Source organism: Salvelinus namaycush, chromosome 4, assembly GCF_016432855.1.
Source record: "Salvelinus namaycush isolate Seneca chromosome 4, SaNama_1.0, whole genome shotgun sequence".
NCBI lineage: Eukaryota > Metazoa > Chordata > Actinopteri > Salmoniformes > Salmonidae > Salvelinus > Salvelinus namaycush.
Window position 1 is genome coordinate 41,299,422 of NC_052310.1, and position 17,964 is coordinate 41,317,385.

Consider the following 17,964-nt stretch of genomic DNA (forward strand, 5'->3'; position numbering starts at 1 on the left):
TAATCAATTTACATATTTGAATATACATTTTATTTATATAGAAAATGTAGACCTCTCATTTGTCAGATGTTCGAGGTCAAAATAGATCTTGAAGGCCTCAAAATGTTACAATGAATAGTAGTAGTCTCCAACTCGTGGCTGTCAGGACATGAAACTGCCCACAACGAGGGACGCAATGTTGCCCATCCTTTCTCAGAGTCGAACCACCCAGACTGCTTGAATGAAACTCTTTTCAAACAATCCTTTCATGGTTAACAAAAATACAGTACATATATCTGTTAATATGATTAACACTGCATGGTGTCCTCATAATAACCATAAGACAACGGGTAAAGCCATTCCCACAGTATGGCGTAGTCTTGCGGTATGTTTTGGCTACATGGTCTGATGAGTGTAGCCCACTCCAGCGTCAGAACTGGAGTTGATATATTACTGTAGCCTATAGAAGGTCTCTAATTAGATAATACGTGGGTGGTAGAAAGAGCTAAGGGCCTCTCTTCCCTCTAGTTAATGATAGTGCTCTGGCTTTGGTGTGGGAGTGTGCGTAGTGGTGTGGTGTGGGTCTGTGGTTCCCCAGTCACTCACAGATGATCCAAAGGGACCCATGTCCCCCTTGTCTCCTTTGGGTCCTGAGAAACCCATCAGGCCCCCCTCCCCTCTGGGACCTTCAGGGCCCGCTGGGCCAACAGGACCTGGCTCTCCAGGCTTCCCCCGAGGACCCTGGCACACAAAACAGACATCATTGTCGTTGTTGTCTTTACTTTTATCGTCATCATTGCCATGTTGTTGTTGATGTTGTGTTTTATCATCCGTAACATCTGTACAATGGACATTTATACTGGACAATACACAATAGGGGGTGCTCTAACCTTCTCTCCGTCAAGACCTGAAGGGCCTGGAAGGCCAACTTCACCCTTTGTTCCTGGTGTTCCGGAGACCCCTGGAGGGCCAGGTGGGCCCTGGATAGATACAGAGACTCATTGAAAACTGCTAGGCCTACATTTTCTGCAGCATACAGTAACATAGAATGCGCCTCTAATTTACACATCTCCATCTGGCTTTTGGGGGTCACATTATTTTTTTATTTGAAAGATTTTTTTTTTTAATACAGCTGCAGAGTTTTAAAACAGCCAATCACTCGAATATTGTTGCTTTAAATCAGTGCTCACTCGAGCACTCTCACAGCATTTCTCTATCCATCAGTTCCATTCAAATTGCAAACAAAATAGATCTTCCTGTTCAAGATTGTTTTGTTTATTTATATATATCAGATATGTATAGAGAGTACCAGTCAAAAGTTTGGACACACCCACTCAAGTGTTTTTCTTTATTTTGACTATTTTCTACATTGTAGAATAATAGTGACTCAGAATGACTTATTGAAAACATATACTGTTTATCTAGTACCGTATTCATAATAGCAAACATTGTATTGGAATTAAAGTTGCAAAATAGAGTAGGCCTTTAAAATAGCTGTCTGATCACAACTGGCTGTCTTTTTGTTACACAGACCTGCATAAAGGCCGATACATTTCTAACGCATCATTAACAGACTTTAGAAACCGCCACTCACCATCAAAGGTACATTCCGAATATCCTAAGGAGAAAAAAAACACAATGTTAGAAGTCCTGGTACCATTTACAGTACTTCATGAATCAAACACAGGCTCATCACGGGAAGCAGTAAAGAGTTGGTGACGTACATTTTCATTGTTGATGATTTCTGATTTCCCTGGCTCCCCTGCTGCACCTGGAGGACCCTATCAAGTTGGGGGATCAACAACAAAAAAGTATATTAAGAATCATATTCATTCATTTGTGTAAATCTCCCACTGGCATTTATGCGTGACAGAGCCTGTACTTACTCTTGGTCCAGCTGGGCCATCAGATCCTGCTTCCCCCTGGAGGATGATCAAAGGTTAAGACAGTGAGCCTCTCCCCTTTCATTTATCAACCTCAACACAGCATTCAACACTAACAGGATGGGAGTGAACGTTACTCGGGCAAAATGAGAGGATCATGTTAAGTGATCATACGTTTCCTGTTGGGCCAAAATGTCAACCGAGGCTACAAAGAAGTTCCCATCTCACCTTGAGACCTTGGTCGCCTTTGTCACCCTGGGAAAGATTTAAAAAAAAATGTTTTATTGGCATGCATGATATTAGTAAACCAAGGTAGCTTTTTCTGACTAGTTTACAGCTTCTTGTTGGATAGCTTTTAGTACCTTGGATCCTGATAGGCCTGGGAGTCCTGGGGTCCCTGGTTCTCCTTTGATGCCAGTTCCTGCTGCGCTGGGTTCGCCCTTGTCACCCTGCCACAGAACAGGACATGGACAGTGTCATCGACGACCGTACAGGACAACAGACTCTACTGTACAACACTGAGACACCATCCCATTGACTGTGCCATTAACGGGAGATGAATAACACAGGTCACAACGGATCTATACGGATCTGAACCACAAAGTGAATCACATGAAAACAACCAACAGCACAGCTCCTTGTCCACAGCTTTAGTTCTTAACCCCTCAACACAGAGGCACGAACTCAAATCTGCAAAAGCATTCTCTAACAAGAGGACGTTTTCACACATTTGGCAAATCTCTGTGATTTGATGGGAACAGGGTCATGTGAGTGAACGATTTCTCTGAAATGGCCCGCTGTCACGTGAGGCATGTTATGCCGCGTCACCGCAGTACAAGCAGCTATAAGAAGAAAGTCATTCAGGAAGCAGATTTTTCAGTCCATAACTAATGCAAAGATCAAAGCACTTCTACACAAACCAAGCCTCCTGACAGAGGAGAAAGCTAAAGAAGCAACTCGAGACTCTAATCGCAGCTCTAATCAGTCACAAAGACAAACAGTGAGACGATTGACTCGATGGAGCTCTTGTTGTTATGGGAACACGGATGATTGACAGACACAGAGCACAAACACAATGTCCATTCCAGGCCTACCCTGTAGCCCCTCTTTCCAGGAAAACCAGGTGTCCCAGGGATACCAGCTTGACCCTTTATAGTGGAAAGAAGAGTTTCAGTACCCTGGATATATATAGGCTTTTGCGAGCTGTGTTAGCCACACCATTCCAAGGAAATTACCTTTCTTCCAGGAGTGCCTGGAAAACCTGGCTCTCCCTACGGTGGCCAAGATGGCACAAAGGTCAAAGGTAGGGGGAAAAGAAAGAAGACAGAAAGAATTAAAGTTCTACTCTTCTTTTTCAAATATTGATGAATCAATACGTGAAAAAGCACACACGTGCACATGCACACAGAGGGAGGTAAGCTAATTGGTACTCAGTAACCGTGCCTCTTTGAATCAGTAGCCATGCCACATATCCCTAACAAGCATTTTCTATACATTTCCTAATAGTCGGAAACAGCGCGGGGCCTGTTTACACCCACGTGTTTGTCAGTTTTCTTGGAAGAACATCATTCCCTCAGCGCAAGTAAACAACATGCACTGGGATCGATATTTGGAAAGGCATGTCTGGGTTGGTGCATTCTACGCTTGCACATAGCTGGTCTGGGTTTGGACACGGAACTGTCGCTGATTGTCATCCGTCAAGAGCTTCTAGCCCACCGCCAGCCGATTAACCCTCGAAATTGGTTGCTATAAATAGCAAAGAGCACACGAGAGTTATTTAATTCATCCCTGTGTTTGCTCCCCTCTTCAATTGGCTAGATTAACGAGGAGACACACGGCGGATGATGTACGGTCACAGCTGTGACCACAGGACCTGCACGGGTTTATGGCAGGCGGCTGTGGTCCGAGTCCCAAATGGCACCCTATTCCTGGTCAAAGGTAGTGCACTTGATATGAAACAGAGTGCCATTTGGGACGCAGGTTGTGCCTCACACTTGCTTATACAATATCTACTTGACTTCCTGAGACTCAAATGCCGTGTCTTATGCCGAAGGTTACGAGGGTGACTTCTCTCGTAACAATTTACACCCCATTTCAGATTGCTAATCATCAATGTCAAGATATGGTTCTTAAATCCAGATGCAGAACAACCATGGACCTGGAAGTATTTCTCAAAAAGGCCATACACTATTCATCATTGGTTTGACTTGTATTTTGGGGAACATTTGGATTAGGAAATGCTTTGACAGGCAGTTCTACAGACAGCATACTGGGAATACAGCCCTCTAACTCAACTCTGGACCTCCAAGTCAGTTCCACTGCTCTTTTTCATTGTTCACCTCTAACCAGGGACTGATTTAGTGGGTGCAATTAATTATCAGGTAGAACAGAAAACCAGCAGGCTCCGGACCTCGTAGGGTAAGATTTGAATACCTCTGGCATACAGTATACTACCAGTTAACAGATACAAGGCATTCTCCCCCAAAGATTTGGACAAACAAAGGTCTGAGAGGAACAATCTGGAGGGAGAAAGACACTGGACTGCTCCCATCATTTCATCTCAGATGCACAGTATGCACACTGTCAGATACACTGCATGCACAGGATGGTTTAGGACAAGGGTGAAAGGTCAGGGGATAGTTGCACATGGGTGGACTACCTTCAATCCTTGTTTCCCTGGCATTCCCGGCATACCAAAGTCCCCCTAAAAGAGGACATTGATTATCAATAACTACAGTGACAGTGTTCCCAAACAAGCAGGACAACACACAGTTAGTATTGACGAAACACACTGAAGCTCAAATAAAAACACATCAATTGGAGGCACAATTCAACCAACCAAAACAAAACTTGTTGTTGCTATGTTTCAAAGTAATGAAAACAAATGATCAATGTCCGTGACCAAGATCCTCAGGAGAAAAAGCGTATTACATAAACAAATAAGAACAGAGACATGGGGAGGAGTGGTGGAACGTCCCTGGCAGAGAGAGCAAAGGCGGCAGTCTGACTCCTCTAGGTCTGACAAAGGGGCAGGTGGCAACGCCCAACTTGGCAACCCTCCTCTCCTCTCCCCAACCCTACCAACAGACACCCAGCAAGTGCATTTCTGCTGGAGCCTCTGACAGGTGCTGTGGGTCAGGCTCACCGTGGAGGGGGGAGGAGAGTGGGAGGGGGGAAGATGGGGCACCAGTAGACTGCAGACTGTATTGGACAAATGGGGGGGGGGGGCACAGAGCCAGAGCCCCCGCAGCCACAGCATGCCCAACTGCCCCATGGCTTTCACACCAACCTGTCAGGGGGTTGTCACGTGGGGATAGAGTGTCCGTCCGTTTCTGGGAAGATGAAAGCGCCGAGCGGGCCCCCTGGCCAGGGAGGGATCAGGGCAGGTGAGCGACGATGGCTCTAATCGCATGGAGGGGCCCCCAGCAAACACAGCAAAGAAACAGGAAGCACAGCTCCCTTTGATCTCCTGATTCTCTAATCAGCTCGCACCATTCCTCCCATCTACTTAGCCATCCCTTCCCGTCAGCGTCACTCCCCACCCCCTGGTTCTATTTTCACACCGGCATGTGTGTATGAAACTCCATGGGTGTAGGCCCGCGCGTAATTTGTCGACTGATAAGCCTGGTGCTTGATTTATCAATAGGCTAATCTCTTCATTGAAACGATGCGGTCATGGCCTTTCCAGTTCAGAGGAAATGCCCTGATGGTCACAGGAGAAAAGATTCATCATCTGTTCAAAACAAACTGTAATGATCCCTCTGATTCACCAGTAAAGAGGGCGTAAACAGTGTGAGATACTTTAAGATGGCCTTAAAATGGCCACTGCAGCTACTACCACTACCAGAGTGGATCTGAGGCAAGTGAAAGGAATAATAGCACTAGGTAGGTGAATAGAGAGGCCTACTTTCTGTCTTCCCCTCTGGTCTAATGTGCTCTCCAGCTGTGCTGGTCTAGGGCTCTCTGATTTCGAGGGAGCGTGAGGGCAGAGCCCCATTCAGTCAGAGAGACGGTCGGTGTCTGAAGCGCTAGGCTTGGCAAAGTCTACCTCCTCACACACCTCTTCCCCCTGTGTTCTGAGCACCACTGTCACCTTATCCACTGTCTCTGGGTCTCTGTCGTCTGCTTTCCTGACTGGAGTGTCTGGGAGTGCCCACACAGCTCTTACCCAAGGGAGACATTTCAAAAGCAGGCTTTTCCAACAGCCTAACAGGCTCATTAAATCAACCAGTCGTCCAGACCGGGGGAGAGACATCCGCCATTACAGGGCTAATGGTGAACCCCTGTACGGTAACGGTGAGCTAGTTCACCATTACAAAAGCAGGGCAGAGGAGGAGGTCTATGGCTATCCTGTTCACTTCCTCTTTGTCTAGCCTGGTTGACTGTAGCCTGGCGACTGTAGCCTGGCGACTGTATCCTGCTGAGCGGGAGATGTGGAAGTAGCTCGGTCAGACATGTGGTCGGCACCATGTGGACATTAACGATTATGGCCCATGCCACAATCCTTTACCTGTTCTTTTTATTACAATCTGGTTGTACAATACTGTGAGCCTGGTCCAACATTGTGGAGTATAAATATAGAACAAAGTTCCCTTGGGCAGAGGCAAATCCCAAATCCTAAGGTGAATATAGTGTAGCTTTGGAACGTTTTCCTGCAAAAGCGCTTTCTCTTTACTATAAAACAATTTGAGCCATTCCTCTCACTGTTGCTGTGGATACCGTGTCTTTGCTAAAAGCACCCTTCCTTGAAGTGTTTTCCCCTCTCTTTCCCAATCCCTCCGTCTGTGGAGTGTAATGGGGAAAACACACGGCAGCTGCTACTGCTGTGTCGGGCGGCTCAGGCCGAGGAAGCGGGAATGTTCACCATTGAAACCGGTCGGGCCGTGAGTCCGAGACTCAAGGAGGGCAAAGTCGGTATGACAGGGAGCTGACAGGTAAGAAAACAAGTGGCTATGCTACATCATCCAGTCGCGTCACTGGAGAACGTCCCACAGAGGGCGCTGCTCACTGTCTATGAGAGACTGAGTCAAAGGACTGAAGAGGCCTGGGGATCACATGTGTTCAAATCCCAGGGGGGTGAATGGGAGGATGAGAGCTTGTTATTGAAGCTTTCCGGTCAGAGATGGGCAATACAGCCCCACTTCTTCTGGAAGGCTCCTCCCACCCCCCGTGTGGCGCCTTCTCCAGTGTTTACAGATTTCTATGAAATATGACCTGGTCGGCACTCCAAAAAAAGAGATTCAAGGTTTCTTTTGAGTATTTATTTCATTCAGGGGTGGTTAGATTGTATATTTGTGATGCATTATTGACATGTGTGCCTGTTCCAGGAGCACACACACGAACGCACCTGTCGGTCGTTACACCTTAACAAGCTCACAATAAAGAAGCGCACCTGAAGAGGAGACACTGATGACACTGACGAAGGCCAAAACGTTTGTCTATCTACCCACCCCTGAATTAAATAAATACTAAAAAGATACCTTGAATTTCATTTTTGAGTGTGGACCAGCTACACAATTATGGAATTCTATTCTATTTTTTTTTCTTTCTATTTCTACCTGTTCTGAGTGCAGTATGAAATATGACCTGTAATTACTTAGAATATGAGTGAAATAGTTCTCCTTTCAAAAAAATGGTAATTGGGTATGTTAAAAAGCAGCTTTTTTGTGTTGGAATGGTGTGGGAGTAGACCGCTGAGTGGCCAGCTCATCCTCCTCTAGACCATTGATTGACCAGCTCATGACATCATACTCTATGAGGAAATAGCAAGCATTTTTTAAATGGTTTGTTTGAGATCCAAGTTTTAGGTGGGGGTTTTGAAGGTTTTTTTTGTCTCCAATTTAGGCTTTGGCCACAAATACGAGTATAGGGCGAGTCCAAAAAATTATTTGGGTATGAGTTAACAGAAGAAGACATCGTAAAAGTGGGATTTTCACTGGACAGTTACTATAAAAAACATCAATGTTCAAATCAAATCAAATTTATTTATATAGCCCTTCTTACATCAGCTGATATCTCAAAGTGCTGTACAGAAACCCAGCCTAAAACCCCAAACAGCAAGCAATGCAGGTGTAGAAGCACGGTGGCTAGGAAAAACTCCCTAGAAAGGCCAAAACCTAGGAAGAAACCTAGAGAGGAACCAGGCTATGAGGGGTGGCCAGTCCTCTTCTGGCTGTGCCGGATGGAGATTATAACAGAACATGGCCAAGATGTTCAAATGTTCATAAATGACCAGCATGGTCAAATAATAATAATCACAGTAGTTGTCGAGGGTGCAGCAAGTCAGCACCTCAGGAGTAAATGTCAGTTGGCTTTTCATAGCCGATCATTAAGAGTATCTCTACCGCTCCTGCGGTCTCTAGAGAGTTGAAAACAGCAGGTCTGGGACAGGTAGCATGTCGGGTGATCAGGTTCCATAGCCGCAGGCAGAACAAATGAACTAGTTCAACAGCACAAACTATATTAGGGTAATTATCTCAAACAAGCAATAACAAAATCAAGCCACAGACAGTGCTCAATTTATCTATAAAATAACTTAAGATGGCACACTCCACATATAGCTTCCAGTATTTTTCTCCCCTCTCCCCTATGAGGCCTTTCCTCCCCTCACCTCCCTACAGTGTGGATGGAGACATCATCAGAGGAAAGACTCAAAGAGAGGGACTCAAAAGACAACCAATGCTACCCAGGGAAATAAGCCTTCCATTCTGAAAGTGGGCTACATAAATCTCCTAAAAACGTCTCCTAGCCATGTCAACGTCTAGACCTCTGGGCTCTGAGCCTCGCATGGTGGTCCCTTGACTGAAGGGGGGGTGGGGGGGGTCTAGTGAGGGAAATGAATATTCCATCAAGCCCCACTAAACAGGAGGGAATTACACAGGACAAGGCCGCACCACTTGGGCTTTTTGAACTGGGATGATATCTGGGCCAGATTCAGGAACCAGCCCAGAGTTTGTCTATGATCTATGTCTACAGAAAAATACTCCCGGTTTATTTTAGATCATATTATTTACAACCTGCTGCCGTCTGGTGGCTGCACACCCACTATCGCATGTTTCACTGTGAGGCTCCTCTCCTTTGAGGCTTTCAGTGAAAATAATTCAGCCCATTCATGAAAATACATTAATGGACCAAAGTCAGTGGTGTGGGGTCTGTGGCGTGCGTTTGTGCTTCAGCGGGTGTCGGCTAAACAATAAGCTGCCAAAACTCCCACGTCGTGTTTTCGACAGTCAGAGAAAATCACATCGAACCTGTGAGACACCGTTGCTTCTATCGAATCAAGAACACAGAGAGAGGGTGAGTTATAACACGGCTCTTACCTTCAGTCCAAGGTCTCCCTTCAGTCCCTACAGAAGGAGAGAGAAAGACAAGAGAAACACAAAACATTTAGTCACACATTATAAATCATTCCTATGATTTATTTTTCAAAATATGAAAATACAGCCAGTCAAAGTTGAGAGGAAGAGCCTTTCCTTCTGCCTCAGGAAACGGAGTTACAGCCCTGTAGAACACCACCAGATGGTGCAATACACTCTGATAGTAGTGGACCCATGAACAAACTCTTGACGCAGCTACAAAAAGGTATTGGATCCTCCATAAGGAACAGGGTGCAGTGGGAACATGGGAGAGTTTGTATTTCAATGCCTTCACACACCTCTGAACATCTAGTGCAAAACTAACTTTCAAAGCGGTGAACTTACTCTCGTAAAAACATGGCCATGGCTTTAGTTAAGCCTTGGTCTTGGTCGTCCTCTGAGCAACCGACTGTAGGGTTGTCCAACCTCCTCATAAACCAGACTGAACTTTTTTGGGGCTCTGTCATGGGAAAACAGTGAGATGGAGGAAAGCTGGAGTTGACAAGGCAATAATATAACTTGGAGCTGGACGCTGTTGGTTCTTCCAGAGTTCCTCAAAATAGGGGTCAAACATAAATTAAATGGCAATTGCCAGACAGAAATACCTATTTTAACAAACTCACAGTTTGAATCAAACTCTGTATATCTCACTTGAGGAAGTGTACTAATGACTTTGAGAGATCGTGTCATAGAGAGGCTGTGGTTTTCTGACAGCAGCAGCCAAACAGTTTGACAATGCCCAGATGGCTAAGACGTTTAACCTGCTCTAGAGGCTTGTGTGGATGTGACCCTGTTTTGTTGGGGGATGTGGGAGCCATGCAGGCTGTTGTCTCTCTCTCCCTCTCTTTTCAACCCCTATCTCTACCCCATTGTCCTATTCTCTCTTTCCCCTTTTCTCTCTCTCCCTGTATACGTTTTCTTATTTAACCTTTATTTAAATAGGCAAGTCAGTTTAGGAACAAATTCTTATTTTACAATGACGGCCTACCACGGCCAAACCCTCCCCTAACCCGGATGACGCTGGGCCAATTGTGCACCGCCCTATGGGACACCCGATCACGGCCGGTTGTGATACAGCCTGGGATCGAACCAGGGTCGGTAGTGACGCCTCTAGCATTGAGATACAGTGCCTTAGACCACTGCGCCACTTGGGAGCCACATTCCCCCCCCCCCCCCCCTCTCTATGCAGTCACGCTGTGTGCAGGCTGAACCAAGTTCAGTGAAGGGCAGCGGCTGTGAGAGTGAGCCCACCAGAGGAAGTCCATTAAGCCATGGAAAAGTGGAGAAGGACAGACACGTGGAGAGTTTAAGAGTCACGGCTCTCATGCCCCCTGCAGCACTTCAAAGCCAATGTTAGCTCCAACAGCCACCCAATGGGAGTGTGTGTGGGTGTGTATGTAGGAGAGGAATGCTCCCTCGATCAATAATGGTATGGGACCATCCCTGGATGTCCTATACAGTATAGTATAATACTAAAGGAAATGATACAAGCAGAGGGAGAGAGGGCCCATGGCTAGGGGCGAGACAGGCTGCAGTCGGGCCTGAGGTTTATAAATAGAATTTAGAATTGACTGTGAGCAGTTTAAGCTCTAAATACAAAACCTGTGCTATACCATTGACACAGGAAGTACACTGAGGTACAGGAATGGTTACGTGTTGATTCCTGGTCCTGCTGATAGTGTGGTGAGTGGAACAGGTCAAATGAGACTGATCAACAGGTAATATTGTTCATAACAATACCTTGGGGCCTTCAGGACCAGCGGGGCCAACATCACCCTATGGAAGAAAGACACAAAGGTGAAACGGAGACAGACAGAATGAGAAAGAGGAGGGTGAAAATAGAAGCGTGAAAAGGCGATGTAGAACTGCAGACGGCAGCAAGACAGATCACAATGACTTGTGTATAATCCACCTAACTCTTCCTTTTCAACTGGATTTCGCAAGTTCCTATCTGTAGTCTGCAACGTCTGCTAGAGGACGCAGCCCATTGGTGATCAGCACATTCGTTATCTGAGTGTAACAGTTCTGACAAGCCCGCAAACAGCGGATTTTTCAATCAAGTCGTGGGATGATTACATGAAATATATCTTCCTTCTGCTTCGGGTGCTTGAAAGCAGATGGATTCATCAAAAATAAAATTCCACTACTAAAGGAAAAACAGACGGTCATTACTTTTCCGCTCTCGTGAATACCTATAAATCATGCAATGCACAATTTATGAATTCCCGGAGACCACACATTTCAATTGAACTATGGATTTAAGCTTTAATTGAGATCCACAACCTACCTTTATTCCTGCCATGCCTGGCTCACCCTGAAATGACAGAAAGATTCATATTACAGTAACAGACAACACATGTACTGTAGTTACGCCTCCTCTTTCATTTACAAGCAAGGGTCAACAAAAGAGTATGCACTACTTCAATTCAATTTGGGGAGTTCAAAGACTTGTTTCCAACTAGATGGCCATATTTCGCCACAGCCCAGTTGAGGGGAAGGTATTCCTCGCTGTGAAAGCCCAATCAGAAGTTACAGGGCACATTTCTTTCAACTTCCCGCTGTGATATGAACTCGGTTTACATTTTTATGGAGAAGTTTGTTGGGCGTGCTGCTTTACAGACCCTGTCTGTTTCCATGGCCCACAATCTAAATTCCCCATTCTTAATAATCCACGGCAATGAACGTAATCAAGGGAAATATAGTCCGCTAGTCCAATAGCAATGCAGAGAACACAAATGTAGGCTTCCCAACATGAATTGGTCTGCAGATACAGGAAGTCTGGAAGCTACACTTGGACAATTGAGAGATGTGTGCCAATCACGGAGCGTTTGCGTTTCATACAGTATGTGCAGCTAAAAGTAGTGGCAATACATGTCCATTTGTGAATACGTATATGTATAGTGGTGTTGATTATGGAAAATACAAATAATGTTTACCTTCATCCCTGGTAGGAGCTGGAGAAGATGGGGAAGGAACATTAAGAAGTCACAAGCATGTCAACACCAGATTTCCATTGACTCTTTCTATTAGGAAAATACATAAGTCCCGGCAAACGCAAGAGGCGAAACAAACTCACCCTTAGATCTTTCCCAGGTTTTCCTGGTTCACCAGGTTTACCCTACACCAGATTAACACAAAAATAAATCACAGATACATTACAATCATTTTCTGGGCAAACACTCATAACATTTCCACTTCAATGGCCATAGCCTCTTCCTCAATACAGTCACTTGTCCAGTGCTGATGGTGGTGGTCAGCTGGCTGAGGGGACTCACCGGCGGTCCACTAGCACCATTCAGTCCAGAGGTCCCTGAGGGCCCTGGAGGGCCGGGAGGTCCTGGTGGGCCCTGAGCTCCAGGCTCGCCCTGCTGAGAGACCTTCAGTTACCATTTGCCAGTCGATGCCAGGCCAGGCCATGCCAACACAACACATCACAGCACTACACATGCTGGGAATTTTATGGCGGGCAATATTAGCAGGAATCAAGGCCTATAGGGTGGTTTTAAGGGTGTTTCTTTTCATTGAGCACCACGTTTGGAGAGAATACCACTTTGAATTCAAATGAGGATATGTTTTGTGTTTTTGTGTCCTTCAAATGTTCATTCTGTCAAAACCAGTTTGTTTTTAACAATACCAACTCATTGACATAACAAAGGCACAAGTCATCTTTTCTGTGGCATCTTAGGATATTTGAGTGACATGTTACTTCAAAAAAACAAAAACTCCAACTGATCTTTCTTTATTGTTACCCTGAGGCAACTCAACTGTGAGCCAGGGGGAATATCCAACACAAAATAGAAGACTAAACAAAATCCAAAAAGTCAAATATTGTATTTACAACGAGGAACGGATAAGAAGAGGAAAGAGGCCTACACCTCAACTTGTCTTAACATTCTAGAGTCTAGCAGAGCTCATGGTTATACCATCATCCCAATGATTATGTCAAACCATCTATTTCGTTATTTGACCAAAAAATATTCAATGGCGAACTCTCTTAGAAATGTATTTATTGGCTTTAAAACCACATTTCTGGATATTTCCACGGTCATTTTAGTTTTTATTCAAAGGAATGACTAGATATGACATAACAAATACCCAAACGGATGATGTATTACTGTACTTGTGGTCTAACTTTAGAAAAGTCACAATACAAAATCTTGGCCTTGAATTCAAACACTCCCTATAATCACTGTGGAGTAGGCTACACTAACGCTTGCAAGGACCCCATCTTTAGCTCAAGCTGAGCCTCTGTTGCCAGGCCAGACATCGAGGCTCTTGATCATCCGGAACACATCCATCCACATTAGATCCATATTTGATCCATCCCATGCTTTACAGTATGTGTCTGGCCATGATTTATGATCCGGATGTGCTTCCATGAAATGAACACATTCCGTTATGCTGCACAGGACTGATTCCAGGGGTTCAATTTAAAAAACAGAGCCAATTCGGCCTGGGTCTGGGTGGTAAATTCCCCTCTATGTCTTTAGTGATGGCTCTACCACAGTGTGTAGCATTGTCTCCAAACAAGGTACTCTATCCTGGCACAGCGAGACTGCACACCTGGCCAAAACAAGATAGAGGAGGGATGCCAACAGAGGTCCACCTGTGCCAGGGGCCCTCTTTCTAACAGGGCCGGCAGGGTTTTGGGCACAGGGAGGGACAAAGGTCCTTTCAGAGAGCCAGGGTGAAAGCCCACAAAGAGGATTGGAGAAAACTCACTTCCTGACAGAAAAGGTAACTTTTCTTTCCTGTTCTTTTCATATCTTTGCTAAGGTTATGAAAATCATAGAAGCTTTTAATGTTTTGCCCCCCCAAAAATGCTTTCTTTCCCACAGCAATGCAGGGTTTGTGAAAGAGCCAAATTGGGCTCTTTCGACATTTCATTTACGTTAATGGAATTTAAATGGGCCTTGAAACCCAGGCTATTTATAGAATCTACTGCATGTATCTGTTTTTACCCTTAACCCTCTATAGTCACGAATATGTTCAAAGTAAATACTACTGATTTGTTTCTCTTTTAGGATTCCAACTACATCTATCAACTGTTCCAACTGTGTCTCAGACTCTGTCCTTTTCCTCCTATCACAGAATTCAGGTTTGAGACACACAGGTGCCATAACGGGTTAGCGGTGGGTTATGGGGGGGTTGGCGGAAGTCGACGGCGGTTAGCATCCAGGAGGAAAAACGGGCAGGAAGGGGCATAGAGAAATGTACCTTGAGGCGCTTTAGGATTACAGGGTTTATTGGGGGCATGTTTCGCATGGGGATGGGCAACATCTGCTGAGGTCACAAAGCACAGGTGGCCAGCGGTGTAAGAAAGTCACGTGGCAACAAGTTCACCGGGAGGCCAGGGAAAGGAAACAGAACAGAATTTGAAGGGAAGGGGGGGAGGTTGGGTTTGGGAAGGGAAGAAGAGAGAAATAAAAACAAAACATGAGAATGAAAAGCAAGAAATTGTCAAGGCAGGGAGAGAAGAGAGAGACGGTGGGAGAGAAAGAGTAACAACAGGGCAAATTAGGGGGGCAGGAGTTGGTGTCAAAGGGGAGGGTTGATGTGCCCTCCATTGTCAGATTGGTTACTGGTAATTGAATAGGTATTGGTTTTTGACCAGATTGGATGCTGTCAGTTTACTTAACATCAGGCAGCCCTTTTGAGTGCTTGTAAGACCATAGGGGCAGCAGTTGAGTTGTTTATACATCAATCTTCCAGATCAACTTTACTCCTGGCCCCTGTCCTGTTGCAGCTGAGTGGAGATCAGGTAGGATTCAGTCTTGCCAGAGAGAGAGAGTACAGTTCACAGACTTACTGTGGCCAATCCTCCAACACAAGGCTGTACAATACGCCGCTTCTGTTGAGATTCACCAGTATTATCAGGCACAGTTTTAAAAGAGGTGAAGAATACTGTATGGTCCCTTTGCTTTCTGCATAGAACCTGCACTGTACAACTTGCCTATTTTTTTTTTTTACATACGGTATACATTTCCAACTTGAGGTTTTGGTTAAAAAATAAAAAATAATGTCCTCAGACCTTGCCAAAGCAATGTTTCAGTGGCAATGACGTTTGAAACTAAAGTTAAGTTAACATAAAATGTATCAAGTAAAATTGTATGCTGAGGTATCAATGAGGAAATATATACAGTACTGTATGTCATTACTGAGAAGTAGAGACAGGGAGAAGGAGGAAATACATGAAAAGTAGACACGTGTGTTGTTATCCCCCCCACCGCTATCAGAGCTATCCACCATACACACCCACACACCCAAGATGCACCAAGTTAAACTTACACCAAAAATTTGACCGAAGAAGTAAAATAGCTTTAGAGTGCCACTTATTTGACACAAAAAAAACATGTTTACCACATACAGTGGTAATAGAGTAAATGACAACATGTGGTGCAGTTTCTGGCAATCAGAAATAGAACGAATTGAGAAAAAAAAAGAGTTGAAAGTTGAAGCCTGAAGTCTGTCATAATATGTTCAATCTGAAGATAGATAATCAGTGGACAGTGTGAGAAATAGGCCTGGTTTGGAGAACAGCACTACTCTCCTGTAGCCTGTTGACTCCAGAAACGGAGGGGAGGAGTAGGGGAGAACGGAGGAGCACTTGCGAGTGGAGCATTGGCTATCTTTGCAGCACAACTGGGGCACAGTTTTGGGGTTACCCGCAAACTGACTGGAGCGTATAGCAGCCGGGGTTTTCACTGGAAGATCCTGTACAGAGGCCACACACCCACATAGAATAACTGTTGATATACCGTCTCACTCCTGAAACCACTCTGTCGAACAGCATCCAGCCTGAGCCTACACCCCCCTCCTGGTTCCCCCTGTAGGACTAGGAGGACTTGAGTGGAACCACCCGCTGGCAAGGACTTCCCATGCAGTGTGCGCCAGGGGGCGAACAGCATGGCGGGGGCTCCAGCACAGGTTAAAGGATTTAAACAACCCCCAAATGCTCTGACCTGCTCCCTCTCAACTATACATTCTCTGCTGCACTTGTTTATTTAGCCAAAGCATTTGGCAGAGTATATGAAATAAGTATTATTTTCCACATGCTTTGAGTTGTTGTTATGAGGTCTTTCATACATATTCTTTACTGGGGCAACAAGAGTTTATAACAACAACAAGTCTTTATAGCACCCATTGAATAGTGGGAGGTTGAATTACATTGGACATGGAATGAGCTATCTGAACAATCCCTTAACGCACAGAAGAGTATTTTTTCTTGGCATCCCCACACATAGACCCTTATCTTGTAGTGCAGTGTTTCCCAACCCTGGTCCTCCAGTACCTCCAACAGTAGACATATTCATTGTAGCCCTGGTCAAACACACCTCATTCAACTCATTGAGGGCTTGATGATTAATTGACAAGTTGAATCAGGTGTGCTTGTCCAGGGCTACAATAAAAATGTGCGCTGTTGAGGGTACGGGAGGACCAGGGTTGGGAAACAATGATGTAGTGTATGCTCCAGCATGCTGTCAGTAATTGCCTTGTTTAAACTCAAAACAGCCAAGCCCCTGAGAGATGGCCTGATTTGCCTCATGGGGATGCCTGCCTCAGTGTTGCATGTGCTACCCATCATAGACTCATTTGTCAGGCCTCTTTTCTGTCATTTGAACATACTCTGATGTTACATCGCAGACCCACAATTCACTTTGTTTTACGTCTGTACCTGTGAGGAATACAATGTTATTTGCTACAGAGAACACCAAAGAGAATGTAAGTCAGCATACAAGCACATTTTAGCACCATCCACTGTGGTGCTACTGTAAGAGATCACTGAGGGGCAATTTTTCCAAAAACAAAATTATTACAGTTCAGTATGGTCATTCTAGATGATATAGTCACTTTATTAAAGGTCCAATGCAGCCGTTTTATCTCAATATCAAATCATTTCTGGGTAATCAATTAAGTATCGTACTATGAGTGTTTTCAATTGAAATGGTAAAAAAGAAACAAAAATAGCAAAGAGCAACTTCTCAAGCAAGTATTTTGTTGGGCTGTCTGGGAGTGATCTGAGTGGGCAGGGGAAAACTGAAAACTAGCTATTATTGGCAGAGAGGTTTGGAACTCTCTTTCCCATTGGTCTATTAACTGATTTATCACTTGGTGATGTCACCAGGCAGGCCAAAACTCCCTCCCACCAAAATAGGCAGAGATTTCAGGCGGTCTTTTCAAACAGCTCTTACACTAAAAGGGCGTTATCATCATTTTCACAGAATTATTCCAACCTCATATTGTGGAAATGCGTATATACAGTACATTCGGAAAGTATTCAGACCCCTTGACTTTTTCCACATTTTGTTTACTTTACAGTCTTGTTCTAAAATTGATTAAATAAATATTTTCCTCATCTCTGGAGAGACCTGAAAATAGCCATGCAGCAACGCTCCCCATCCAACCTGACAGAGCTTGAGAGGATCTGCAGAAAAGAATGGGAGATACTCCACAAATACAGGTGTGCCAAGCTTGTAGTGTCATACCCAAGAAGACTCGAGGCTGTAATCGGTGCTTCAACAAAGTACTGAGTAAAGGGCCTGAATACTTATGTAAATGTTTTGTCTATTTTTGTAAAAAAATAATAATGTGCATTATTACGTTTCTAAAAACCTGTGTTTGCTTTGTCATTATGGGGTATTGTGTGTAGATTGATGAGGGGGTGTCACGCCCTGGCCTTAGTATTCTTTGTTTTCTTTATTATTTTAGTTAGGTCAGGGTGTGACATGGGGAATGTATGTGTTTTT

General features: G+C 44.7%; 1 protein-coding gene across 1 annotated transcript in view; it reads right to left on the reverse strand.

Annotated features, from left to right (window-relative positions):
- The window catches only part of LOC120045621 (collagen alpha-1(XIII) chain-like), a 33,161-nt gene extending 18,098 nt beyond the window's left edge, over positions 1-15,063 (reverse strand). Inside the window, exons 1-14 of the mRNA XM_038990529.1 lie at positions 15,027-15,063; positions 12,493-12,585; positions 12,294-12,335; positions 12,154-12,171; positions 11,505-11,531; positions 10,958-10,993; positions 9,182-9,208; positions 2,225-2,311; positions 2,091-2,117; positions 1,866-1,901; positions 1,704-1,760; positions 1,574-1,597; positions 870-959; positions 586-720 (exon numbers count right to left, since the gene is read on the reverse strand). Of these exons, the coding sequence (XP_038846457.1) occupies positions 586-720; positions 870-959; positions 1,574-1,597; positions 1,704-1,760; positions 1,866-1,901; positions 2,091-2,117; positions 2,225-2,311; positions 9,182-9,208; positions 10,958-10,993; positions 11,505-11,531; positions 12,154-12,159 (552 nt within the window). The 5' untranslated portion in view covers positions 12,160-12,171; positions 12,294-12,335; positions 12,493-12,585; positions 15,027-15,063. The remainder of the gene's footprint in view (positions 1-585; positions 721-869; positions 960-1,573; positions 1,598-1,703; positions 1,761-1,865; positions 1,902-2,090; positions 2,118-2,224; positions 2,312-9,181; positions 9,209-10,957; positions 10,994-11,504; positions 11,532-12,153; positions 12,172-12,293; positions 12,336-12,492; positions 12,586-15,026) is intronic.
- Positions 15,064-17,964: the final 2,901 nt, after the last annotated feature.